The 20365-nt window shown below is 40.0% G+C and overlaps 2 protein-coding genes across 7 annotated transcripts in view; one reads left to right on the top strand and one right to left on the bottom strand.

Annotated features, from left to right (window-relative positions):
* The window catches only part of GABRD (gamma-aminobutyric acid type A receptor subunit delta), a 107429-nt gene that overhangs the window by 13543 nt on the left and 73521 nt on the right, over positions 1–20365 (bottom strand). For 5 of the 6 annotated variants that reach the window (XM_054850026.1, XM_054850024.1, XM_054850025.1 and 2 more), the window contains 2 exons: positions 14794–14884; positions 3881–5183 (listed from right to left, as the gene is read on the bottom strand). In XM_054850026.1, coding sequence (XP_054706001.1) covers positions 3881–3948 — 68 coding nt within the window. In that variant the 5' untranslated portion in view covers positions 3949–5183; positions 14794–14884. Of the gene's footprint in view, positions 1–3880; positions 5184–14793; positions 14885–20365 lie in introns of those variants that run through there. The other variant, XM_054850030.1, reaches the window with a different exon arrangement.
* CFAP74 (cilia and flagella associated protein 74) overlaps positions 11916–20365 on the top strand; it is a 46181-nt gene continuing 37731 nt past the window's right edge. The window contains exons 1-10 of the mRNA XM_054801027.1: positions 11916–12265; positions 13292–13442; positions 14399–14483; positions 14874–14933; positions 15841–15987; positions 16746–16844; positions 18328–18432; positions 18989–18998; positions 19293–19391; positions 20138–20295. Coding sequence (XP_054657002.1) covers positions 13319–13442; positions 14399–14483; positions 14874–14933; positions 15841–15987; positions 16746–16844; positions 18328–18432; positions 18989–18998; positions 19293–19391; positions 20138–20295 — 887 coding nt within the window. The 5' untranslated portion in view covers positions 11916–12265; positions 13292–13318. The remainder of the gene's footprint in view (positions 12266–13291; positions 13443–14398; positions 14484–14873; positions 14934–15840; positions 15988–16745; positions 16845–18327; positions 18433–18988; positions 18999–19292; positions 19392–20137; positions 20296–20365) is intronic.

The following is a 20365-nucleotide window of genomic DNA, read 5'->3' as shown; positions in this document are numbered from 1 at the left end:
GACAGGCTGAGAGAGTTGGGGTTGTTCAGCCTGGAGAAAAGGCGGCTCCGGGGAGATCTAATTGTGGCTTACCAGTACCTGAAGGGGCCTACAGGAAAGATGGGGAGGGACTGTTTATGAGGGAGTGTAGTGACAGGACAAGGGGCAATGGGTTCAAGCTGAAGGAGGGTCGATTTAGATTAGATGTTAGAAAGAAATTCTTTATTGTTAGAGTGGTGAGGCACTGGCACAGGTTGCCCAGAGAGGCTGTGGAGGCCCCATCCCTGGAAGTGTTCAAGGCCAGGTTGGATGAGGCTTTGGGCAACGTGGTCTAGTGGAGGGTGCCCCTACCCACGGCAGGGGGGTTGGAACTAGATGACCTTTGAGGTCCCTTCCAACCCAAACCATTCTATGATTCTATGATAACTCATCAAAAAGCTTTTCTTCACTTTGCACCAGGCCAGAGTGGGGTGCCTTGCTGACTGAATGGCAACATGGTCATGTGTACTAGTAATACCCTGGAAGTCATTCCCAAATCTAAAGCTAAAGAAGATGGGTTTTCATCCATGCTCTGTACACATCTCATTTCAAGCAGATATTTTGGAGAATATATTTGCATCTGTCCATATCTAGAGTTTAAGCATTGTGAGAACTTCAACAGACCTCGTTGTTAACAGTAGAAAACAGATTATTGCTCTTTATACTATGAGAAGAATAGTTAGTTCTCTTGCACGCTAGACAAAGGGAAGTGGAAATCACCATTGATAAATCTGGCAAAACTACGAAGTTCTTCTATGCCAACAAAACTGTCCTTGACACAGGTTAGGGAAAGCAACTCCAAGCACTGAATCTTTGAGGACTAGGATGGAGTACATTTCATTTTCTTTAGGATAATCTTTTGGGGGCAAATGGCCCGGATGTTATTGCCACTCAAGAAAACTTACTCTTTGGAAAAAGACAAGGAATATTCTGCAAGGTCAGTGAACAGTCTGGCCTCTGTCAAACTCCAGGATTATCCAGAGCACTATGTGTATCCTTCCCATCTGCCATTCCTGACTCTAAGTGAAGCTCACTGTAAATATGTTTTGTATTTTGAAATGTAATTGAAAAAGCATTAGGCTTAATTCATGGCAACGTTTTGAACATCAAAGCCCTTATTTCCTCTCTGTGAGTTTTAAGCTACAGAAAATGGACCACTCTTTGCATATATTCACGTGTTAAAGCTGGTCTCTTTCCATGAATAGATGTAAAAGGCTGAGGGAGACGCACAACAGAAGGACAATTCTATGCAAATGTACAAAAAAGTCATTTAACACAGTAGAATCAAATATAAAGATGCGCCTATTTTTAATCAGAGAATTAAAATCTCTTTCAGTAAAGAATTACAAAGTATGGACCTATATCCCAAAACTCCTATCAATAGTACTCTTGCCCCCCACAAATGAAGAAATATTTCACTAAGTATATTTCAGCAGATGATCTCATTCACTATGACACATTTATTATTGCAGCATCCACAGCATATCGAACTCTGATACAATTGTGGAAGCTACAATCTTTGCCCCAAGGAGCTGTCAAGCATATAAACGCCAAATTTCTTGCCACTGATCACTGTCTCAAGCAGACCACAAAATACTACTTTTAAAAAATGTTTACCTGAAAACAGCACTGGCATAAGTAAGATGTGCTGACTTAGGTTGAATTTGGCTCATTCACTTCAGTCAAATAGCACACAACAGAGAAATTGCTTCAAATACAGCCCTCTAAAGCACCCAGAAAGGATGTTCGAAAATGCTATGGGGAAGCAGGGTACACATATTCCTCACTTCCCTCCTCTGCCAAACCTTGACATTACTTTAATAGGTAGTTTTGCCTTTGGGAAGTCTTATGTCATACCACTGAGTTCAGAACTCACTGAAATATTCTTCCTTTTTTGAATATGTTTTTGCTTACACCTGTCAATACACAGTCCATAGAACTCACAAGCAGAGAACTTAGTGGTTTTGGATGGCCTCTGTCATAGTCATGAATCACATTACATTTAGAAAACAAAATCAGAGCAATAACATGTAGCTATTGGCAGTTTTGCCCATTATTATAAAACCACAGTATTAATAAAATACTGCTTTTCATAAAAGCATCTCTTACCAAAAATAATTATATGTGATTTCATATTTAAGAACTCCAAGGAAGAAGAATAAGGAAGATCATGTGCTTCTTGGTCCCTTAAAAGGGGTATTATTTCATAGGTTGTCTATCTGTGAGGGATTTTACTGATGCAAGGATAAAATTTTGGTTTAGTTCTGTTAAACTCATTAAAAGAACACATCTAAGCAAAGTTACTCACTTTTTACAGGATTAAACAATGTTCTGCCATAGCCACACTAAATCCTGAATCTTCAGAAAACTGTTGTACTAAACAAAGCAGTCTTCTCTGACCACTGAATGTCTATCTTACACCTTGGCATATTTGGAAAACTGCTACAAACTGAACAGTTGGAATTTCACAAGCTAGAATTTGCCTTGCCTTATTCTCTGCCACGAGAGTGCCACAGACCTTGAAGACAGAGGCTGAGAAGACTGACTTCCTTAAAATTAATTTTTTTCTTCTTTTATACTCAAACACCACTTTTCAACTAAACCACTTAATGCTAGCCCAAGTGCAGATAGAGAAACCTGATCATTGAAATTATGGGCAAGATCTTGATGCCCTTAGGTCATAAGCAGTATTTTTTCCGCCTTCACTGTAATACTGGATTGCTTCAGAGCATGAGGGTGTCAGAATCTGACCCTGGATAACAAATTCAAGGTCATAGGATAAGGCATTATGTCAGTCCTGAATACGAGCAGTTGACTTGACACTTCCTCTAATGCAAGATCCTTTCTTTCCCTTCCCAGTGAAAAAAAAATAGATTACACTAATTCATTCCAAAAACTGTAACAGCAATGCTATGTCTTACTACAATTATCATTTTGCTTCTGAAGCTATTAATAATGCCTATAAAGTAGAAGTAGGAAGACTCCTTTAATACCACAGCCATCCTTGCTCTGGATGATGTAGGCATGTTTTTACATGCAGCAAGTTCTTTTTTACTCCCCCTTCAATTTTCATTGCATAATCATGGCAAGCTTTCTCGACGTACAGCCTCCAGATCTGTAGAGAATATACAGAGAACATAGCTGGTTGCCTAGCTAACACCTTCAGAATAAATCTGACTGAGAATTGCAAACATATATCTTTACAATTTATTATTTTAAGAAATGGTTGGCATTCTTCAAATCTTTTTTTCTAAGACCTCTGCCAGTCTCTTCCTCTTATCTCAAGTTCAGGAGACTTAGTGAACCCGTTAGAAAGGAATGTCTGTATTTGGGAGGTTTTAATTGTGTCTTTGGAGGCCCAAAGCAAAGATGTTCAGTTAGTACCCCACTGGTTGTGCTGGGTTTTATGGAAGAGTTTCATGTTCAAGCAGGCCCCCTACAGAGCTGTTTAAGGAGATGAGGCTGCGCTGGGATGTGCAGTGCCATTACAAAAAGTGATTGCCCCCAATTTAGAGTAAGTGCCCTCGGGAAAAGGCTTCCACAGGCATCCTGCTAAAAACACACCCCTTGGTTAAGCCAAGAAATTGCTGCTCAGTTGGCAGAAGTGCATCCTCTGCTAGAAAAGGAAGAAAAAAGATGGGGCACATTGAGGAAACTCTTCAGTCAAGACCCATTTTTCTACTGAACACTCACTCAAGCAGTCGTAGCCCTCAAATGGGGAGCATGCCTGGACAACAGTGGGAGTGGGAGCTGTGGGCAGGGGAAAGAGTGCCAGACCTGGCATTTTTCACCCCAGCCACACAGAAAGAACGTCTGCCTAACGCTAGTCTAAGAAAGAATGAATGATAAGGCGTTTTCTTACCTGATACACCTGTGCTGTTGGGTGCACAGTAGAACCAAGGCAGGAAAAACCCAGGTAAGAAATTCCATTTTACTCCCATTTATTAGACAGTGGCAAACAAAACCCAGGTTCCCTGGCTGTCTTGGTAGCTCCAAAGCTCCAGTAGTGTTGCCATCCTCACTCGCTGTGACAAGTTGAGGCTGAGTTTAAAGCAATGTATTGTTGCTCAGCAGCAGCAGCCCCCACAATCTCTACAGTGCCCGGGAGCCATGCAGGCAGCCAGAAATACGGAGCAGGTAGCAGGGCAGCTCTCCTCCTCTGCGGGGTGGCACCTCGGCGGGGCTCCGCCGGCTCAGCACCGCCCGGCTCCGCACCGCCCGGCTCCGCTGCCCGGCTTTGGCACAGCCCGGCTGCAGGTTTCAGAAGCGCCTCGCTCTTCCTCCGGCCGGTCTTCTCGGGTGCGAGGCTGGTTGCCGAAAATAACCTCCAAAACGATAGATTAATCCCACCGAGTGCGGGGGGGAGCAAACGAAAAGTGCTCCGGAGACACCGGACATGTCCTGTGCAAATAATCACGGGCGGAGGAAGGGAGACGCAGCCCGAGCTAAGGGCAAAGGCGATGAAGCCATAGAGTGCTGGCAGTCCGGAGAGAGCTCAGAGGGAGAGGCAAAGCGGGTTCGTTCGGCGCGGCAAAGGGCATGTGAAGTGCAGGAACCCAGTGCCGCTGTGTGCTGGAAGCACGCTGCCACCGCCCCCCGCCCCCGTCCCTCCCCGTGCAAATCCCGGCTGCACGACTCCGGGGCGACCGCAGCTGCAGCCCGTCTTGGAGCGGCTTTCCAAGGGAACAGGCGATACGGCCAGAGGGGACTCTGGTGAGGGCAAACCGCCACCTCTTCGCTTTCTCAAAGCTGTCCCGGACTGGCGGTACAAAAGAGGCAGACCCGAGGCTTTCCAAACTTCTGCCTCGTCGCTCTCAGATTCTAAGGGGCTTGTCTGAAGTGAAACGCTTCAGGTTACTTCAGCAAGCCCGGAGCTGTGAAACTGCACTTGCAATACTCCATCCCACGGCTGCTCGGGGGCTGACATCGTTAGCACTCAATAACGCCGTGCCCGTTTCCATCCTTGTGCCTTGCAAACTCTCGGGGACCTCTGCTTGCTCTTAGGGCCGTGACTCCTCGCAGGAGGGTCAGCGGGAAGCCCGGCCAGAAGGCTTTTCGGGAGTTTGGGTTCATCTTCACTTGCAGGTCAAACTCGGTTTTCTCCTCCATGTTCGCTCTTTTCTTCTCTCCTCCTCCGCCTCCTCTGCTTTTTGGTGCTGTTCAGTCTAGAATGACAATTTTAAAACCAACCCACAAAGGAAACACTGAGAAGGAGACATTTTAAAGACATTTTATGGTAAAGCAAAAATGAATGTGCAGATACCTTAATCAAATGAAGGGATGCACCTGGGGTAAAGTGTTCAATGTATCTTTTCATAGGCTTAATTTTGTATTATTATTTAATACCAATATTTCAAATGGCAACTGGGGGTTGGCGGGTGAGGGGAACAACAGCCCTGTGGGATCCAGGGGGAGGATAAATGTACAGATTGTGTACAGATCTACACAATACATACACAAACGTCCATACACACACATACAAGATCATAGGTCATAAAAGCGTAAGAATGATGTGGGGGTTTATTTTCTTTCTGATCTCTTCCTTCCTCTGCACATTTCAATGGTCATGCTGCAGCTAATGTACGCTGAGGAAAAGACCTAAATTTAAACTCGAGTAGTTGGATTGTCACATGAAAACTGGTTTTTTGGAGTAGGGAAACCAAAAGATTTTTAATAGAATTTACGGGATGACATACGGAACAGAATGATTTTGTCTCTCCATATAATAGAACAGATTTACACCTTTCAGGATATTTTCAGTTGACTTTCATATTTTTCCTACTCTTAAGGATGGCGTTAGAATCAGCTATGTACCTACACTGAGAATTCCTTGGTATGGTTTGTCTTTGGCTAGACAGCTGCCATGTAATTTACTAGTGAAAAAGAACAGTTTTCTATGTCTTCAGCATCCATCTGTAAAAATAGCACAAATCAGCCAAGGCAATTTGTACACGCAGAATAAGTGTGTGTATATAAGTATTTTATACATGTATAACACATATATAAGTGTGTGAGTGTGTGTATTTGTGTGCTGGTGTAAGTACATCAGGGCAACATATGTGCTACAAGTCTGGCCATTAAAACAAGTAAAATACAATGGCAATCCTCAAAAAGAATCATTACTGAAAAAATTGTTTTTCTATAACAACTGCACTTTCAGCACTTACTCACTTTGATCCCATGAAAAAGTTCTTTGCTGTCAGTGGTTCTAATATTGCAAAAAGGAAAAAAAAGAAAGAGCATCACCGACATATTTTCTCTAAATTCGTTAAGATAGTTCTCTTTCTCACTTCTCCTTCTATCGCTATGTTCCTTTTTCAGCATCTCTACAGCCAAAAACAGAAAGGTGACTGGCCGCAAAATCTTCAATGCAATTGTGATGGGAATATGTTTAGCTTCAGGATCTTAATATTTTTTCTGAAAAATCTGGTAATCAAGGTACATTATCAGGGTTCTGATTATCCCTGGAAAAAATGAACCGTCCCATTCATTTCACTGGGCATTGCATAGGGATATTTATCCAATTACTGAAATCATCTTGAACGACCAAGGTTTTATACTATAGATTCAGATTAATCATAGAATCATGAATGAAAGAAATACATACGGGGAATCTTCCATCACCACCATAACAGTGCCTGGGTTTAACAAAATCTCCCATGATTTTCACAGGACTGATTTAGCTACGACTTTGTGTCTGTACTTCAGAAAAAGAGATGTTCTAAGATCCATTCCCACAAAACCCTAAAATAAATGTGGAACTTCTCTCAAATAAATCAATTACATTTGATGTAAATAGGCCTTAATTATATCCTCTATATTATACAGAAGGGCAAATGCTAGGTCATTCAGCCTTGGTTTTAGTTGGTTCTGCACACAAATATTTAAGCAAAATAGGCTGTTACATAGATATACACATATATATATGTACACCCCCACTCAAAATTAATAATTCCTATTAGTCAAAGGGAAGAGAGGGGATAAAATAATAATGATCAACGATATATTTCATTTCCTACAATTCTAGCAGAATATCCCAAACTCTTTACAGTCAATGACAGATTAAAGTTGCTCAAGAGATAGATTAAAAAACAATTAAAATTGCTATTAAAACATCAAAACAAAAAAAAATAAATAAGCTCTCCAAATCTTTCTCATCTAATCCTCTTGAAAATAATTAAAGCTTTCTTTTAGCTACTGGCTTGGAACTGTCAAATAGTCTTAAAAAGATGGCCCATGATACTAAATTTTTCTTAAGCCTTTTTGTCACCCTACTAATTACTACCTCTCCTCAATCCCTATGGCTGCAGGCACGAGCATTTCTGAAAATACCCATCCTATGATCTGACCTTGCATACGGAGCTCAGATGGATCATCAGCAACTGCACAGGATTAAACAATGCTCAACACTACTGGGTTGTCAGGTCAGAGTTACACAGTTTGGAACAAAGTTTCATCTTTGCTGTCATACACATAAAGCTGTTGTAGGTCTGGCAAAATGGTGTAATAATGACCAACGTGACACCTAGTTCAGTATTTCTGTATTATCTGACCATGTCTGTCTATCAAAAGTTGATGGGCTCCACCCACATCCGGACAATTTTACAAGTAAATATCATTTAAGCATTATTATGAATTAAATCATTAGTTGTAATTATTACTATATTAACAATTGCTAATTTTTGAAGTATTTACCCTTTCTCAAGTAGTAAGCAAAGGTCACAACTTTGAAGTAATATTATACTATAATTAAAATCAGAAACCCACAGTTCAAAAGCTGTCAAGTATTTTTCTTCTGGAGCACCTAACAGGTGTGACTTTTTCCTGATCATAGTCATCTGCACTTTTGTAATTGCTAGCGTAAAATAATTCATTGGAAAGCATAATTTGATGGGATTGAGGAGAAATATGCTCAGTGATTTTGACCAAATAACAAGTTTTCATAGTCCTTTCTTACCTCAGCGTTTTGAGAGCATATCAAAAGGATGTTATTTGAATTTTACAGTTGCACTGCATTACCTGATATTTTTAATAGATCATTTTCTAAACAGGACAGGTGGTTTTACTGCCAGAAAAGTAAAGATGTCATATTGTCACATATAATTTTTAGAGGCAAAAAATGTACCACATGGATAATTAGTTTCGCTCTCCCACGATTCCACATAAACAGCTCTTGAAAGACTGTTGTGGCAACGTTGCCAAATGTCTCTAGATATATAAATTACACACATATGCCTATTTTTATAAATGAGATTTGGGAATATCAGTAGCAATCGCATGGTGGGAATATTTAGCTCATTTCAGAGGTTGTACCATACTTGCACTGTATGAATGTCCCATGGCCCCAACACAAACGTGTCTGTATTTAATAAATATCAGTATAATCACAACATCAATTTTCCTTTCGCCTAAAGCACTGGATAAGAATTCCAGTTTTTATCTGTTTCCAAATGTTCTGTAGAACATGCAGTTCCTCCCTCAGTCGGCATAGATTCTTTTGATAATCATGAAGTGTGGTGTGGCTAGACACTTTGCCTTCTTTTTCTCTTCTCCGTGCAACAGATTTGGGATGAAGTTCCCCGCTTTGCCCCTGAGCCAGGGTGAGTTCCAGGACTGGAGATGACTGTCTGCCAGACGTGTTGCTCTCAGTGGTGCACCCAGCTGATGTCATCCCTGGTCATTCCTCTGTGGGGTGCTCTGATAGCAAATGCCCCTCTCATTCTTTCTTACATCTGTAAGGATGACTCATTGGTAAGATCCTTATCAATGCTTTGCCATTGTTTTACAGTCAAACATTGATCCATAGCATGGAATAGGGGCAGAGAAGTTGTTTTATGTAATCTGATATAAACCACACTGCGAAAATTAAGATTCCATTATTGGCATGTCTTCCTGCCTAAAAGCGAGAAAGCTCCATATATGAGCTACTGTCACCTTGGAAACGTTCAGAAAAGAAATACCAAGCGCCTGTAGAAGCACAGTATGTAGCCATACAGCAAACTGAACTGTCCAGTTCTGCTAAGTTTGAAATTGCTCATGAGGTGGTACTAAAGTAACTTCACTGAAATGTCTCTAAATTTAACTTACAGTAAGAAAACAGCACAATTTTAATTTATACATGCTCACTCTGTTACCCGGTTTCTCAGAGATGGGCCACTGGTGGTCAGTGCCTACAGTATCTAGATGAGCAGCACCAACCAATGCCTTTTGGTAAATCTCCTGGAGCTTAAAGCTGGAATAGATTCACTGACTTCTAGTTGATAGACATAACTTGTGGATTGGGAGATACGAACTTGTCTGGGGAGCCATAATTAAGCGTCTGCAGAGGAGCTGCAGATATCTTCTCTCTTCTCGCATCTATATGGGAGATAAAAATCTAGATTGCCTTTCGCTAGTGACAGATTATTCACCTGACAGAAAGTCATGACCAGTGGCCAGGAAATCACGCAGTCAGATGTAACTGGTAGTGTGCACTCTGAAATGACCCGGTGCTGACTGGAAGGGGGCTGTTGTAAAACTTTACTAACGAAACATCTGGTATTTCTGAATTAAGTTGGATTACCAATTTGAACTCTGTTCCAGTTCAGAGTGAACACTACGTCAACATTTCCTATGGAATGACAATTCAATTTCTACTCGTCTCCGAATGCTATGTCTCTGGCCATGGCAGCGGTTATAATCCATGATGGTTTACAGCAAAGTTACAAATCGGCTGTTCTATTTTGACTCAAGTGCTGGGCAGGTTTTTAGGAAACTTAGAGGTTAAACTCATATTTATTTATTGCTAAAAGTACAGTTACCATTTTTTCTGGTTGTTGTTATGAAATCATCCAAAGAGTTGTAAACTGGGACTGAATAAATACCCTGAATAAAAATATCACAAGAAACTGACAATCAGTGATATTACCAGGTGTTGTTACAAATGTTTTCTTCAGGGGAAAAGAACATGCTTGGATCTTTTACATCCTGACTACAGGAGTGTGAGAACTGGCGGGTTCAGAGTTAACACAGTTATATCTATTCTAGATCTGCAGAGAGAGCTATACAGTTAATCACTGCATATTTTTAGCCTACATCCTGTAGCTTTAATCCTGCAAATGTCTGTATGTAATTTGTTTTATGTAATATGAATAGATGCCATAAAATCAAGATTCCACCGTCTACAGAGCTAAGAATGTTGATATATTTCTAAAGAATAAGGACCTATACCATAAGTGTAGGACAATGAATTGGTCGCTAATATACTCTATACTGTGGGTACCAGTGGAAAGAAATGCTTAGATTAGTAGCATGTGCATGCTTGGTATCAAAAAACAGACCTTACTTCTTATAGCAGCTATAAAAAATTACAGAAATATCGCTTACAACTGAGGAACATTTTATGTTAAATAACTCTGAGGATGCCTTCCGTCTCTATGTACAGATCAGTGTTTATTTCGGTATAAAAGATGTCCCAATATTTTAATAACTGAATCACTTTGAATAGCTGAATTTCTCTAGCTTGTCTAGCATTTAGGCCCAGTGCCAAGAATAAGGCGACAAGAATCTGCTTTTCTGTGAATCTAACTGCACTGTTCCTTAGCTTTGTCAAGGTAAGACATGGAACAGAATAGAAAGGAAACCTAGTTAATTACCAATTAAGAGCTAAATTGTGATCACTGAACACATGGTAGCAAACACACAAGTTCAGAAGAGTCCTCTGCAGAACAGAGTATTCCAACTGAGACACATTTTATGAATACAGTTAGCGTTACTATGTAAAATACTAAAATATAATCTAAATTCTTTTGCATTGAGTGATTTGGTGCATACTTGTAACAATTGCTAAAGTGTTACAAGGAACCTCAAGACCCGCAGTTTCTGCTGAAGCTAGAGGAAGCATTCAGAATGTGACATTATAAATGGGCAGCATGATCAGTACACATGATTTTTGCTGTAATAACCCTTAATTAGTAACTAATGGTGAAATCCTATTGTCAGAATAGTACAGGCTTATTTCTGAAAAGGCATTTAAGACAGCTTCATTCTGGATCGAAACTCAGAAATCTTCAGTATTCTAAAATGTGTGTCCTCCAACCTCAAATCTGTATGACTTCTGCATTGCAGAAAGTCATGCGAATCCACTAAAAACATTTATTCAATCATGCCACCAACTTGCTTAAAATTTATAAATGTATTTAGAATAAATAGTAAGCTGAAATTTTGCAGAAAATTTCTCTGATTTCCGTTACCTGAAATCACCTGAGCTAGAGGCCCAAGAGAGGCCAAAGATGTGTCAGGAGTACTCTCACCTGTGCAATTATTCCCATTAATGAATGGAAGCGTTAATGCCACTGTATTTTTAAAGTATCAGTCATCCTTTTATGTATTAGAGAACGTGTCAGAGGCTCACAAAAATGTATAAAAAGTCTTGCCAATCAAACCCAGGAAGACGTTGCGTTTCATAGTAGTTCATATTTTAACCTACGCTACTAAAAATAAAATAATTGTCAAGCAGGGGGAAAAAAAAACCCGATCAACTGCTCAGCTGGTTCAAATCTTCGTAATTCATTGGCTTGAATAAACCCGTGAATATCCGCCCTACATCTTGTAATTCTGCGTACTTATAAGAGTGCAAATTTAGAAGCGAGCCTGTAGCACCAGGAATTTGCTCAGATAAAGGCACTCGCTGTTCGCCGATGTAGGGCACTGCCTGGGGCGGGCAGCTCCACCGGCACGCACCACCCCGCGGGGGGGGGGGGGGGCACGGCGAGCCGCGGCGGCGGCGCCCACCTTCAGCGGCTGCAGGGGCCCCGGGCAGGGGACGGGCTCTCCCCGGCGCCCCTGCCGAGCGCTCGCGGTGGTTTGCTCCGTTGCCGTGGTAACGGATGCAACGGCCGCTGGGCCCAGCCGTGGAGGTAGTGGTGAGGCTGCGGGCTGGGCCGCGGCGTGCGAAGGGACGGGGGTCCCGGGAACGGCTGCCCTGCCCTGCCCTGCCCTGCCCGCCTCCGCGGGAAGGAGGGAGGTGTCGTGGTCGCCGTGACGGCGTCTCGTCGCCCCGGCCCCGCGCGGGGGGGCAGCGCTATGGGCTGCCAGGCTGGCCCCGGCCTCGGCTCGCTCGGCGGGCTGACCCTCGGCGGCGGCTGTTAGCAGAGAGGTGCGGGAGGTTCTGCCGCAGTTCCCTTTGCTAGGACCGACAGTTTGCTGGAGTGTGGCCGTGCAGTGGTGCCCTGCACCGTGGAGTTGCACGTGGCATTGCACGGATACGGTGTGAATCCGCTGTCGGGAGGGTATTTTCACGTGCGAGGTTCGGGTGCTCTATGGTGCTCTGTAATGTGAGGAATCATGGAAGCGATATGGCTTTTGTTGTCTGGCTTGTGGTTTCCCTATAGAAGGCCTTTGGGTCTAATTTTGGCCTAATTTACCCAAAGCTCTGTTGCGTTGAAGTTTGAGTTGCCCTTCTTGGCAATGCAGTGGCTTTGCAGGAAGTAATCTGGGCTGCGACTGGTGCATTTGCAGCTCGACTTATGTTTGTGTTACGTTTTAGTGCCACTAACAACCTTAAATCAACCGTAGCCATGTGTAGGAATTCTGTCTCACTTTTAAGGCAGTTCTTATCATTTATTTAGTCTATTTTGTATTTCAAATTCCATGATGTATTTTCTCTGTTCCTTAAACGAGAGAAAACAGATACTCTCTTCTAGTTTATGTTTTTGAGTTCTGCAAAAGGATCTATATAAAAGCACTCAAAGCTGAGCCACCACTTTCATTAAATTAATCACATGAACAAGTCTCTGTATGAGTAAGACCTTGATGAAATGTTCAGCCATGTGGTAATAACTCATTCTAGATGACATACAGAATTTACTGAATTCTAATCAATTGTACCAACATTTGAGAACAGTTTACTTAACACTGGAGAACTGAGTAAGATGCAAGAGCAAGTAGCATTTGTTGGAGTTGTTCCCTAATCATTCTGGGTAGAGCGGTTGGCTAAGTGGATAAGATACATTCAGAAGGTTTGGTTTAATAACAGTTAGTTCAATAATAAAAACTGGCAGTGTCCTTTCTTTCCTAGAAGAGATTTGTTAAAGTTGATACTTAAAATGTGTGACTAGTACAAAGGTGTGTGATGTATGTAGTTATTTCACGTGCATTAAGTATTTACTGAATGCTATTAATTCATCTCAAGATATAGTCAAGATATATTGCAAGTTCTTGGAGATTATATATATATATATATATATATATATATATAAACACATATATATGTATGTGCCCTTCGCTTTCTTAGCCTGGTCTTTTTGAAAGATCTGTCGGTATGGAAGATAATGAGATCAGTTATAGTAAGGAAGAAGAGCAAAGATCTCCTCTACCATTTCCAGAAGAGGAAGAAAAAGAAGACAAAGCTGGTCAGTTCTCTAATGTGGAAGAACACTGGGAAGGTGAAAATGATGAACTGTTTTGATAACTCACAAAAAAGTAACATTAACATGTCTTCTAATTGAGTAGATGGGAACAGTATGTAAATGCAATGATTCCAGTAGGTGTTTTCTAGCATTATGCTACACAGCTGTAACTAATCTAAATCTAACCCATTATTTCTGTAGCAGTGAATTCTCTACTTTTTACCTCTGTAACGCTGAATTACTCTGTAATTCAGAGTTATATTGATGGTAAAAATCTAATATTAGACTGTATGGACTTGATTCAGTTGCTCACACGTTGGCATCTAGTGCCACTTGAAGTGCTCTAGAGTCTCTCATCTGGCTCCAGAATGGCATAGGTCTTCCACAGAGACAACTCCATGAAAATATTGGATACCCTAAGACATCTAAACTGGCGCCAGATACCTCTTAACAGGCAGCCAATTTCTCTAATTGTGTCCCAAGTATGTTTCAGTATGTTATGTGAGCAACATATGTACTATTTTACAGATTATCGTGCATGGTGTAGTGCTGAATACTGATCTTTATATTAAAAAGAGGTCTTAGGCTATTATTCTCTCATTGTCATTTTCTTGCTCGCATAAATACTTAACAAAAATTTTCTGTCTTCACGGTACAGTAGGATAAGGTGCTGTAAGAGAAACAAATCAAACTGTTGGCCAAAACCTGTCAATAGATCAGTCCCCTCCATGGTTTTGGTTTGGGTCTCCCCCCCATTGGATTGTTTGTGCCACTTCCATAATGAAGGCAGAGAGCATTTTCCTGTTTTGGTTTGCAGGTATACAACAGTAGTCCTGCGTGTTTTGCCATGTGAATTTTTTTTATATACACTGCAGTAATGCTATAAAATGTTATCTCTGATTCTCCACATTTTGACTTGACAGCAAGTATACCAGAGCTTTGCATTTTACAGTTCAAAGTCTCTATTAAACTGTTGTTTTAACATCTGTTAGAATACAAGCGTGAAGAAGAGTTTGCTGGTGTTGGCAAGATGGGAAAAAAGGATGCTTCTGAAGAAGTTCGAGGCAAATCTAACATGTAAATAACTTGTTGTTGTCTTACCAGTTCTAACAGTAATTTCCTGTATAGTGTTACCTTACCTCTTTCAAGAGAAGGTTTCGTTAATTCAACTATGCATTTTTGTCAGATTGGTCAGAGGCAATATAGACCTTTCCACCAAAAATAAATTAAATTGGTTACTACTGTTAAAACAATGAGCTGAGTAAGATAAAGACAGACTCTGGACACTTTTTAATCTGAAGCCATTATAGGTATGTACATATAACACAATGATTGCACCACATTAATGTGGGCTAATTGGCTCTCCTCAAAGGAGCAGTAAACTCACCAATTTAGGTTTCTTCTAAAACTCGGCCGTCTCTTTGTAATAATATGCAGTGTTGTGTTCGTACCCCTCTGTACTTGTAGAACATCGGGAGCTGTTGGAAAAAGAAAAGTTTGTCTGCTGAAGAATATCAGTGGTAGATTGTAAGTTTTTAAAAATATATACAGAGTTTTGTACCACTGTGTAAAGTCAATTAGCACAGAATTGGTATGATGATAGATTAGTACTATGTTGATTTTACAAGTAGGTGGTACAGTGGATTTATTTCTGAAAAAATAAATTTCTGTGTAGCAGAGATCACGCATGAAAAGGAATTTGGTGGTTTGAATGTGGCCTTAAGTAGTTGCTGCTCTCTTCACGAAGATCAAAGCACAGTTTGGTTTACTTGCACAAGACTGTTAATCTCTGCCCTGGAATGACCTGGCATAGGGTTATAAGACATAATGAAAAGCTCAAATAATGTTTATTAATAAATGTATGTGGGAAGTTGCATAGCACATATGCCTACTGCCAGTAAATGTTGACAGTGTTACCATTATCAACAGAGAAATTCAAAATACATCAAAATGATTTTAAAAACCCCAAACCAAACCTTCAGACTTCTTCTACTATATGCAGAACAAAATTATAAGAAAGATTAGCTCACCCCACAAACTGAGCAGCTGCATATAATATGGTTTTTAATTAGTTTAGAATGTTCCCTTTAAAGTTTTAAACTATTGTTGATGAAAATTAGCATTTGCAAACCCTAGGTATAATCAAGAGGAGCCACAGGCATTTCAAAACAAAGACATTAGTGCGTTAAATGTTCAACTTTAGATATCCAAGTCTAAAAATCTTGGCTTAAGTACATGCATGTAAACTTCTACAGATTATGTTCACTTTTTTTTCCTTATTTAAACTGAGTATATTTGTAACATTTCTGCTAGAATAAGAGTAAAATGGAAAACAATTAACCCACAAATGCATAAGTGGATGATGTACAAACTTCATGTAACTTTTCAATTTCTCATTATGTTTTCACTGATAATATTGTGTTTCAATTCAAAGGGAGAGCTTGGAACACTATTTGGGCGACGTTAATAATATTCAGGCTATGAAGTATAGAGATAGAATTTGCATATTAACCTTACAGAAGAACCTAAAAGAGCTCAATGATGTAGCCAAAGAAAAGCAACTTGTGGTCCAAAAAGCCAGGTTAGTGTTTAAGTGAAAGTAACCCATCAGCATAAATCACCATCGAATACTGGGATGCTGTATCTGTCATAAAAATTAGAGTTTATAGAATTTTTTCATGAAAGTTATATTAGACAAGTGTCTGCATCACATATTCAGTATACCCCCAAACCATTGTAAAGAATTAAGGATAAAAATTAATTACATGCTTGAAAAAATGAAACACAGTAATAATGTTAAAGAGGTGTTTTGTCTGGGAGAATGAGATGCTAGTTCCTTTCAGTGATGTCTGCACAATCCTGCTGGTTCAACAGTCAGTTGGAAACATCAAGTTGAAAATTCACTGTAAACATTTTCTTAACTGTGACAGAAATGGTACATTAGAATCAGTGAAGTTACGTACTTTAGGATAAGCACCTGCTGTGAGTGTTTTGTTATGTTGAGGTCACAAAGATGTTCTTTAGCAGCAAACATCTGAAGAAGGCTTAATGTAAAAAGATGCCGTTCATGCTATTGTCATTTGTGATAATACCTGAACTCTGGATGAAGTCAGAATAAACTCCTGTTACATTTTTCTGGGTTTTTGGAGAAAATGCTTGAAGTTAACAAGGGCTTCTGAGGAACCTTGCAGTAAGATCTTAGAAGAAAAAGTGGGATGGTGGTGGGGAGTTGGGGGGGTTGAAGGAATCCTAGCTGTGAATCTTGCCCCCGAAAGGAAAAGTTGTATGGGAAAGAGTAAAGAACTTACACAATACGAATAATCTGTTTGTTTCTTGCAGAGACAAGCTGAGTACCTGTCAGCTGCGGATCAAGATGCTAGCAAAGCAGCTGGAGTGTGTAGACATTGAAATAGAGAAAGAGGAGGAGGCTGGCAATGTGTAGGTAGAGAGTATTTCTGGATACCAAAGATTATAGGCAGCCACTATGTTTCTATGTGTAATTAACGAGATAAATTTTCTTGTTTTCATCTCTTCATGTTGTTGAACAGTTGATAGAATTTTTAAGCACGTATATTAAAGATGTTCGTAGCTCAGTGAAGAAACCCATTGCCATTCTCAGGTCAAGATGTAACTGCATTAGCTTGGAAGACTATTCTGGTGCAAAGGTATTGCACTTCCAGCTAGCGAGCACAGCAATGCATTTGCTCCCGTGTTGGTGAACACTAAAGTTGCAGTCACTTTCTGATTGACATATTTTCAGCAATAATTCCTCCTTTTGAAATAAAGAATCATGGTGCATTGGCTTGGGAATTGTTGATCTCTATGCTTTCTGGTGTAGAGGTAATATTCTGATAGGTAAATCAGTGCAGAAAGTGGTGGGAACTTAGGAATGGGTAGGAAAGAGGCATATATTTTAAAACAACAACAGGTTATTAAATCAGCCTAGCCCACTACTGTCAATTATGTTTATCAGGGTCTTAATCGCTTTTATTCAGTGTTATGAACCAACACCAATGTGCTATGGCAGTTTTAGAGGTCACCATTTTGCTTGTGGTAACTATTACAATCAGGATTTGCATATATATGTATGCTATTTCTTTTTCTGTTGATTTCATGTTGTGGAAAGCATGAATGCCTTTCAGGAGTAGTCCTGCATGCAGGAGCTGTTCTGAAACACTTTTGCTATAAAGTGGGAGGCAATTTACTGTACTCTTCACATTTGGTTTAAATAGAAAGAAGTGGGTGGCTTGTGTACCAGGAACAAGTGTATTGTGAACAAACTTTGCAGCTGCACTTTATGACCTGTATTAATTGTCAAGTTAGTATAATCGATGAATGATAGAGGTAGGTTAACTGCCAAAATGGAATAGCTGCTTGAACAAAAAAGATGAGTTGAATGCTAATGAGACTCCTGTGATGGGTGCTAGTACTCCCTGTTCAGCATCTTGAAGAGACAGTCTTAGTAACAAAACCCAACAAAGACAGAAAGGCATTGTAGACGTTTTTATGCTTATGATGTGTCAAATTGTGAGGTCTAGATATACAGGAAAAAGAGCAATTCTCACAGTCTAATATATTTGGCAAGTGAATAGTGGAGTAAGAAGACTTGATAAATTTCTGGCTTGTGAAGCTCAAAGGCACCATGTTTTAGCAATAATGAAACTACTAGCTACCATTAGCATTACTGATGCCCAGTACAAAATTTTTGAAGTTATAGTAACTGCAGGTAGAAGATCCATTTCCAGTTTTGATTTCAAGGAAAGGAGTTTATGTTGAATATAGTCAGTTCACCGTCTGCTGATTTTGTAGTATACTGTCTACTAATTATTTTTTTATTGTTGCTTATTTTGTTGCAGGGAGGATTTTTTTAACTTTTATTAGTTCCAATTTCTTTCTGATTGTTTCTTTTTAATGTTGACAGCGCAGCCTTGTCCCGCCTTCAGGCAATGCACAGACGACTGTGCACTGAACTGGAGAAAGAGAAGGATTTTGAGTTGAAAATTGCCTTGACACTAAAAGAAAACATGTAAGTGACGGAATGAGAAAAGAGTGTGATGGGAGTCAATCTTTATTATAGTCTTCATATGCTGTTTAATGGATTAAAAAGTTAATCACCTCAGAAGGTGCTTGTAAATACTGAACTACACAATTTGAGGTCATGTGAGGTTCACTGCAAGGCAAAGGATCTTGAGAGCAACTTCTAGTTTGAACAGTTCATTGCTTTGGAAATGGGTTGCTCTGGCTGAGCTCCTGAGTTAGTTTTGCACACATAAGTGAAGTTTTGGGTTTATTTGGAGTTGTGCATACACTGTGGACCTAAACAGGTCTCACTTTAAATGGAAAATAAGCTGGACTAAAGTAGACTTGACTGTGATGCTGATCTCTGAATGAGCTTAAACACTTTTAATTTATGCTTCTTAGTGTTTTTTATAGGGCATAAAGGAAAATATTGAAATTGAGAATGATGGAGACATTGTAGTGGTACTGTGTATTTTTATGCTAAGCTAATGTTGCTGCTTGTAACTGATTCTTCACACATACTAAATTATTTATTTAAGACAGAATAAAACTGTCTTTTGCAGAAGGCAACAGGCGAGTGTGTTTATATTATGGCACCAGAGGTACAACTACTAATGCCACCACATCAAAAAAAAAAGTTGTCGAGCAAACTAGTTGAAAGCCTGTTGGCACTTGTAACTTGAGCGGTACCGGATATAGAAGAGTCTTCCAACTGTTCCACTTTACCCACACCCAGTATCATAGTAAACACAGAGGCTTACAGGAAGAATGGTGACATTGACAATTACTACTTGTCAGGTTAAACATTCTAATACTAAAAGCTTTCCAGGATCTGAGCCTGAAAGATTTTTCTTTGCTTACAGAATTCATGAAAAAAATGCAAAGGAAGAAGTGGAAACTCAGGAGCATATGGAGAGAAGGATACAAGCTGTGCTTTCCCTGAAAACCAGCATAACTTCCAATAGGGTACTGCTGCTCTGGCGTAGATGGGAATGGAGAAGTCGACTTGTTAGACTGCTAGGTTTTAATGAAAGTAATTTCAGTTTTCACTGCAGAATTGTTGTGTGATGCTGCCAGATCACCAACCAAATCTCTCCTGGAACTGGGGAGAATTTAACTCCAGGCGTAATGGTGTTAGATTTGTATGGGCAGAGTTTGACACTCCTACTTACGGAGTTTATTCTGTCAACAATCGAGTTGTTCTGGTAAGGTAACTCTCTTGACAATAATGCATACTACAAATAAGTTCTCTGAAAACTCAGCCAGAAGCATTTCCAGTTATTTGGAGCCCAGTGCAGAAATACTTCATATGGAGAAAACATATGGAAGAAAACCACTTCATTAAGAATTTACATAATGTAAAATAAGAATTTCTGAGCTATGCTACTTTGCTCTTCTACTTATGTTCTGTAGAATATGAAGGAACGATCTTAATTTAATACTAATTTAATTAGAACTGTATCTTTTCACATTGCTTCATTGAGTAGCGTTTCAGGGGCAGGCTAGAAGAGTGAAGAAGGAGCCCTGGCCTAGTCAGAGCCTTCTGCATCTCAGCACACCATGATTACTGTGTTTATTCAAACCAGTTAAGTTCTACTTTGGAGAACTCTGCCACAAATTTATACTTGGATAAGGGTACCAACACTAGATACTGTTTTATATTCTTTAAGATGTGAATCAAATGTGTAACTGTGGTTTGTATGGCTTCCTAGGAAAAACTCCAAACTCTCCAGGTTTGGAACAAAGCAATGGCCTTTGAGGCAAAGCAGCAGGAGATGAAAATGAGGGAAGCTATCCTGGCAGAAGGAGGCAATGTTGCCAAGGAAATTTTTCTCCATAAACGACTGCTAGAGCATGAAAAAGAGAAACAGTAAGTATTCATATCTATATCAAACCCTCAGCTGCTTACTGATGCTCATGCGGTAATATATTGGAGCTCT

The sequence above is a fragment of the Grus americana genome, chromosome 21 (genome assembly GCF_028858705.1).
Source record: "Grus americana isolate bGruAme1 chromosome 21, bGruAme1.mat, whole genome shotgun sequence".
Lineage (NCBI taxonomy): Eukaryota > Metazoa > Chordata > Aves > Gruiformes > Gruidae > Grus > Grus americana.
This window is presented reverse-complemented; position numbering and strand designations above follow the sequence as displayed.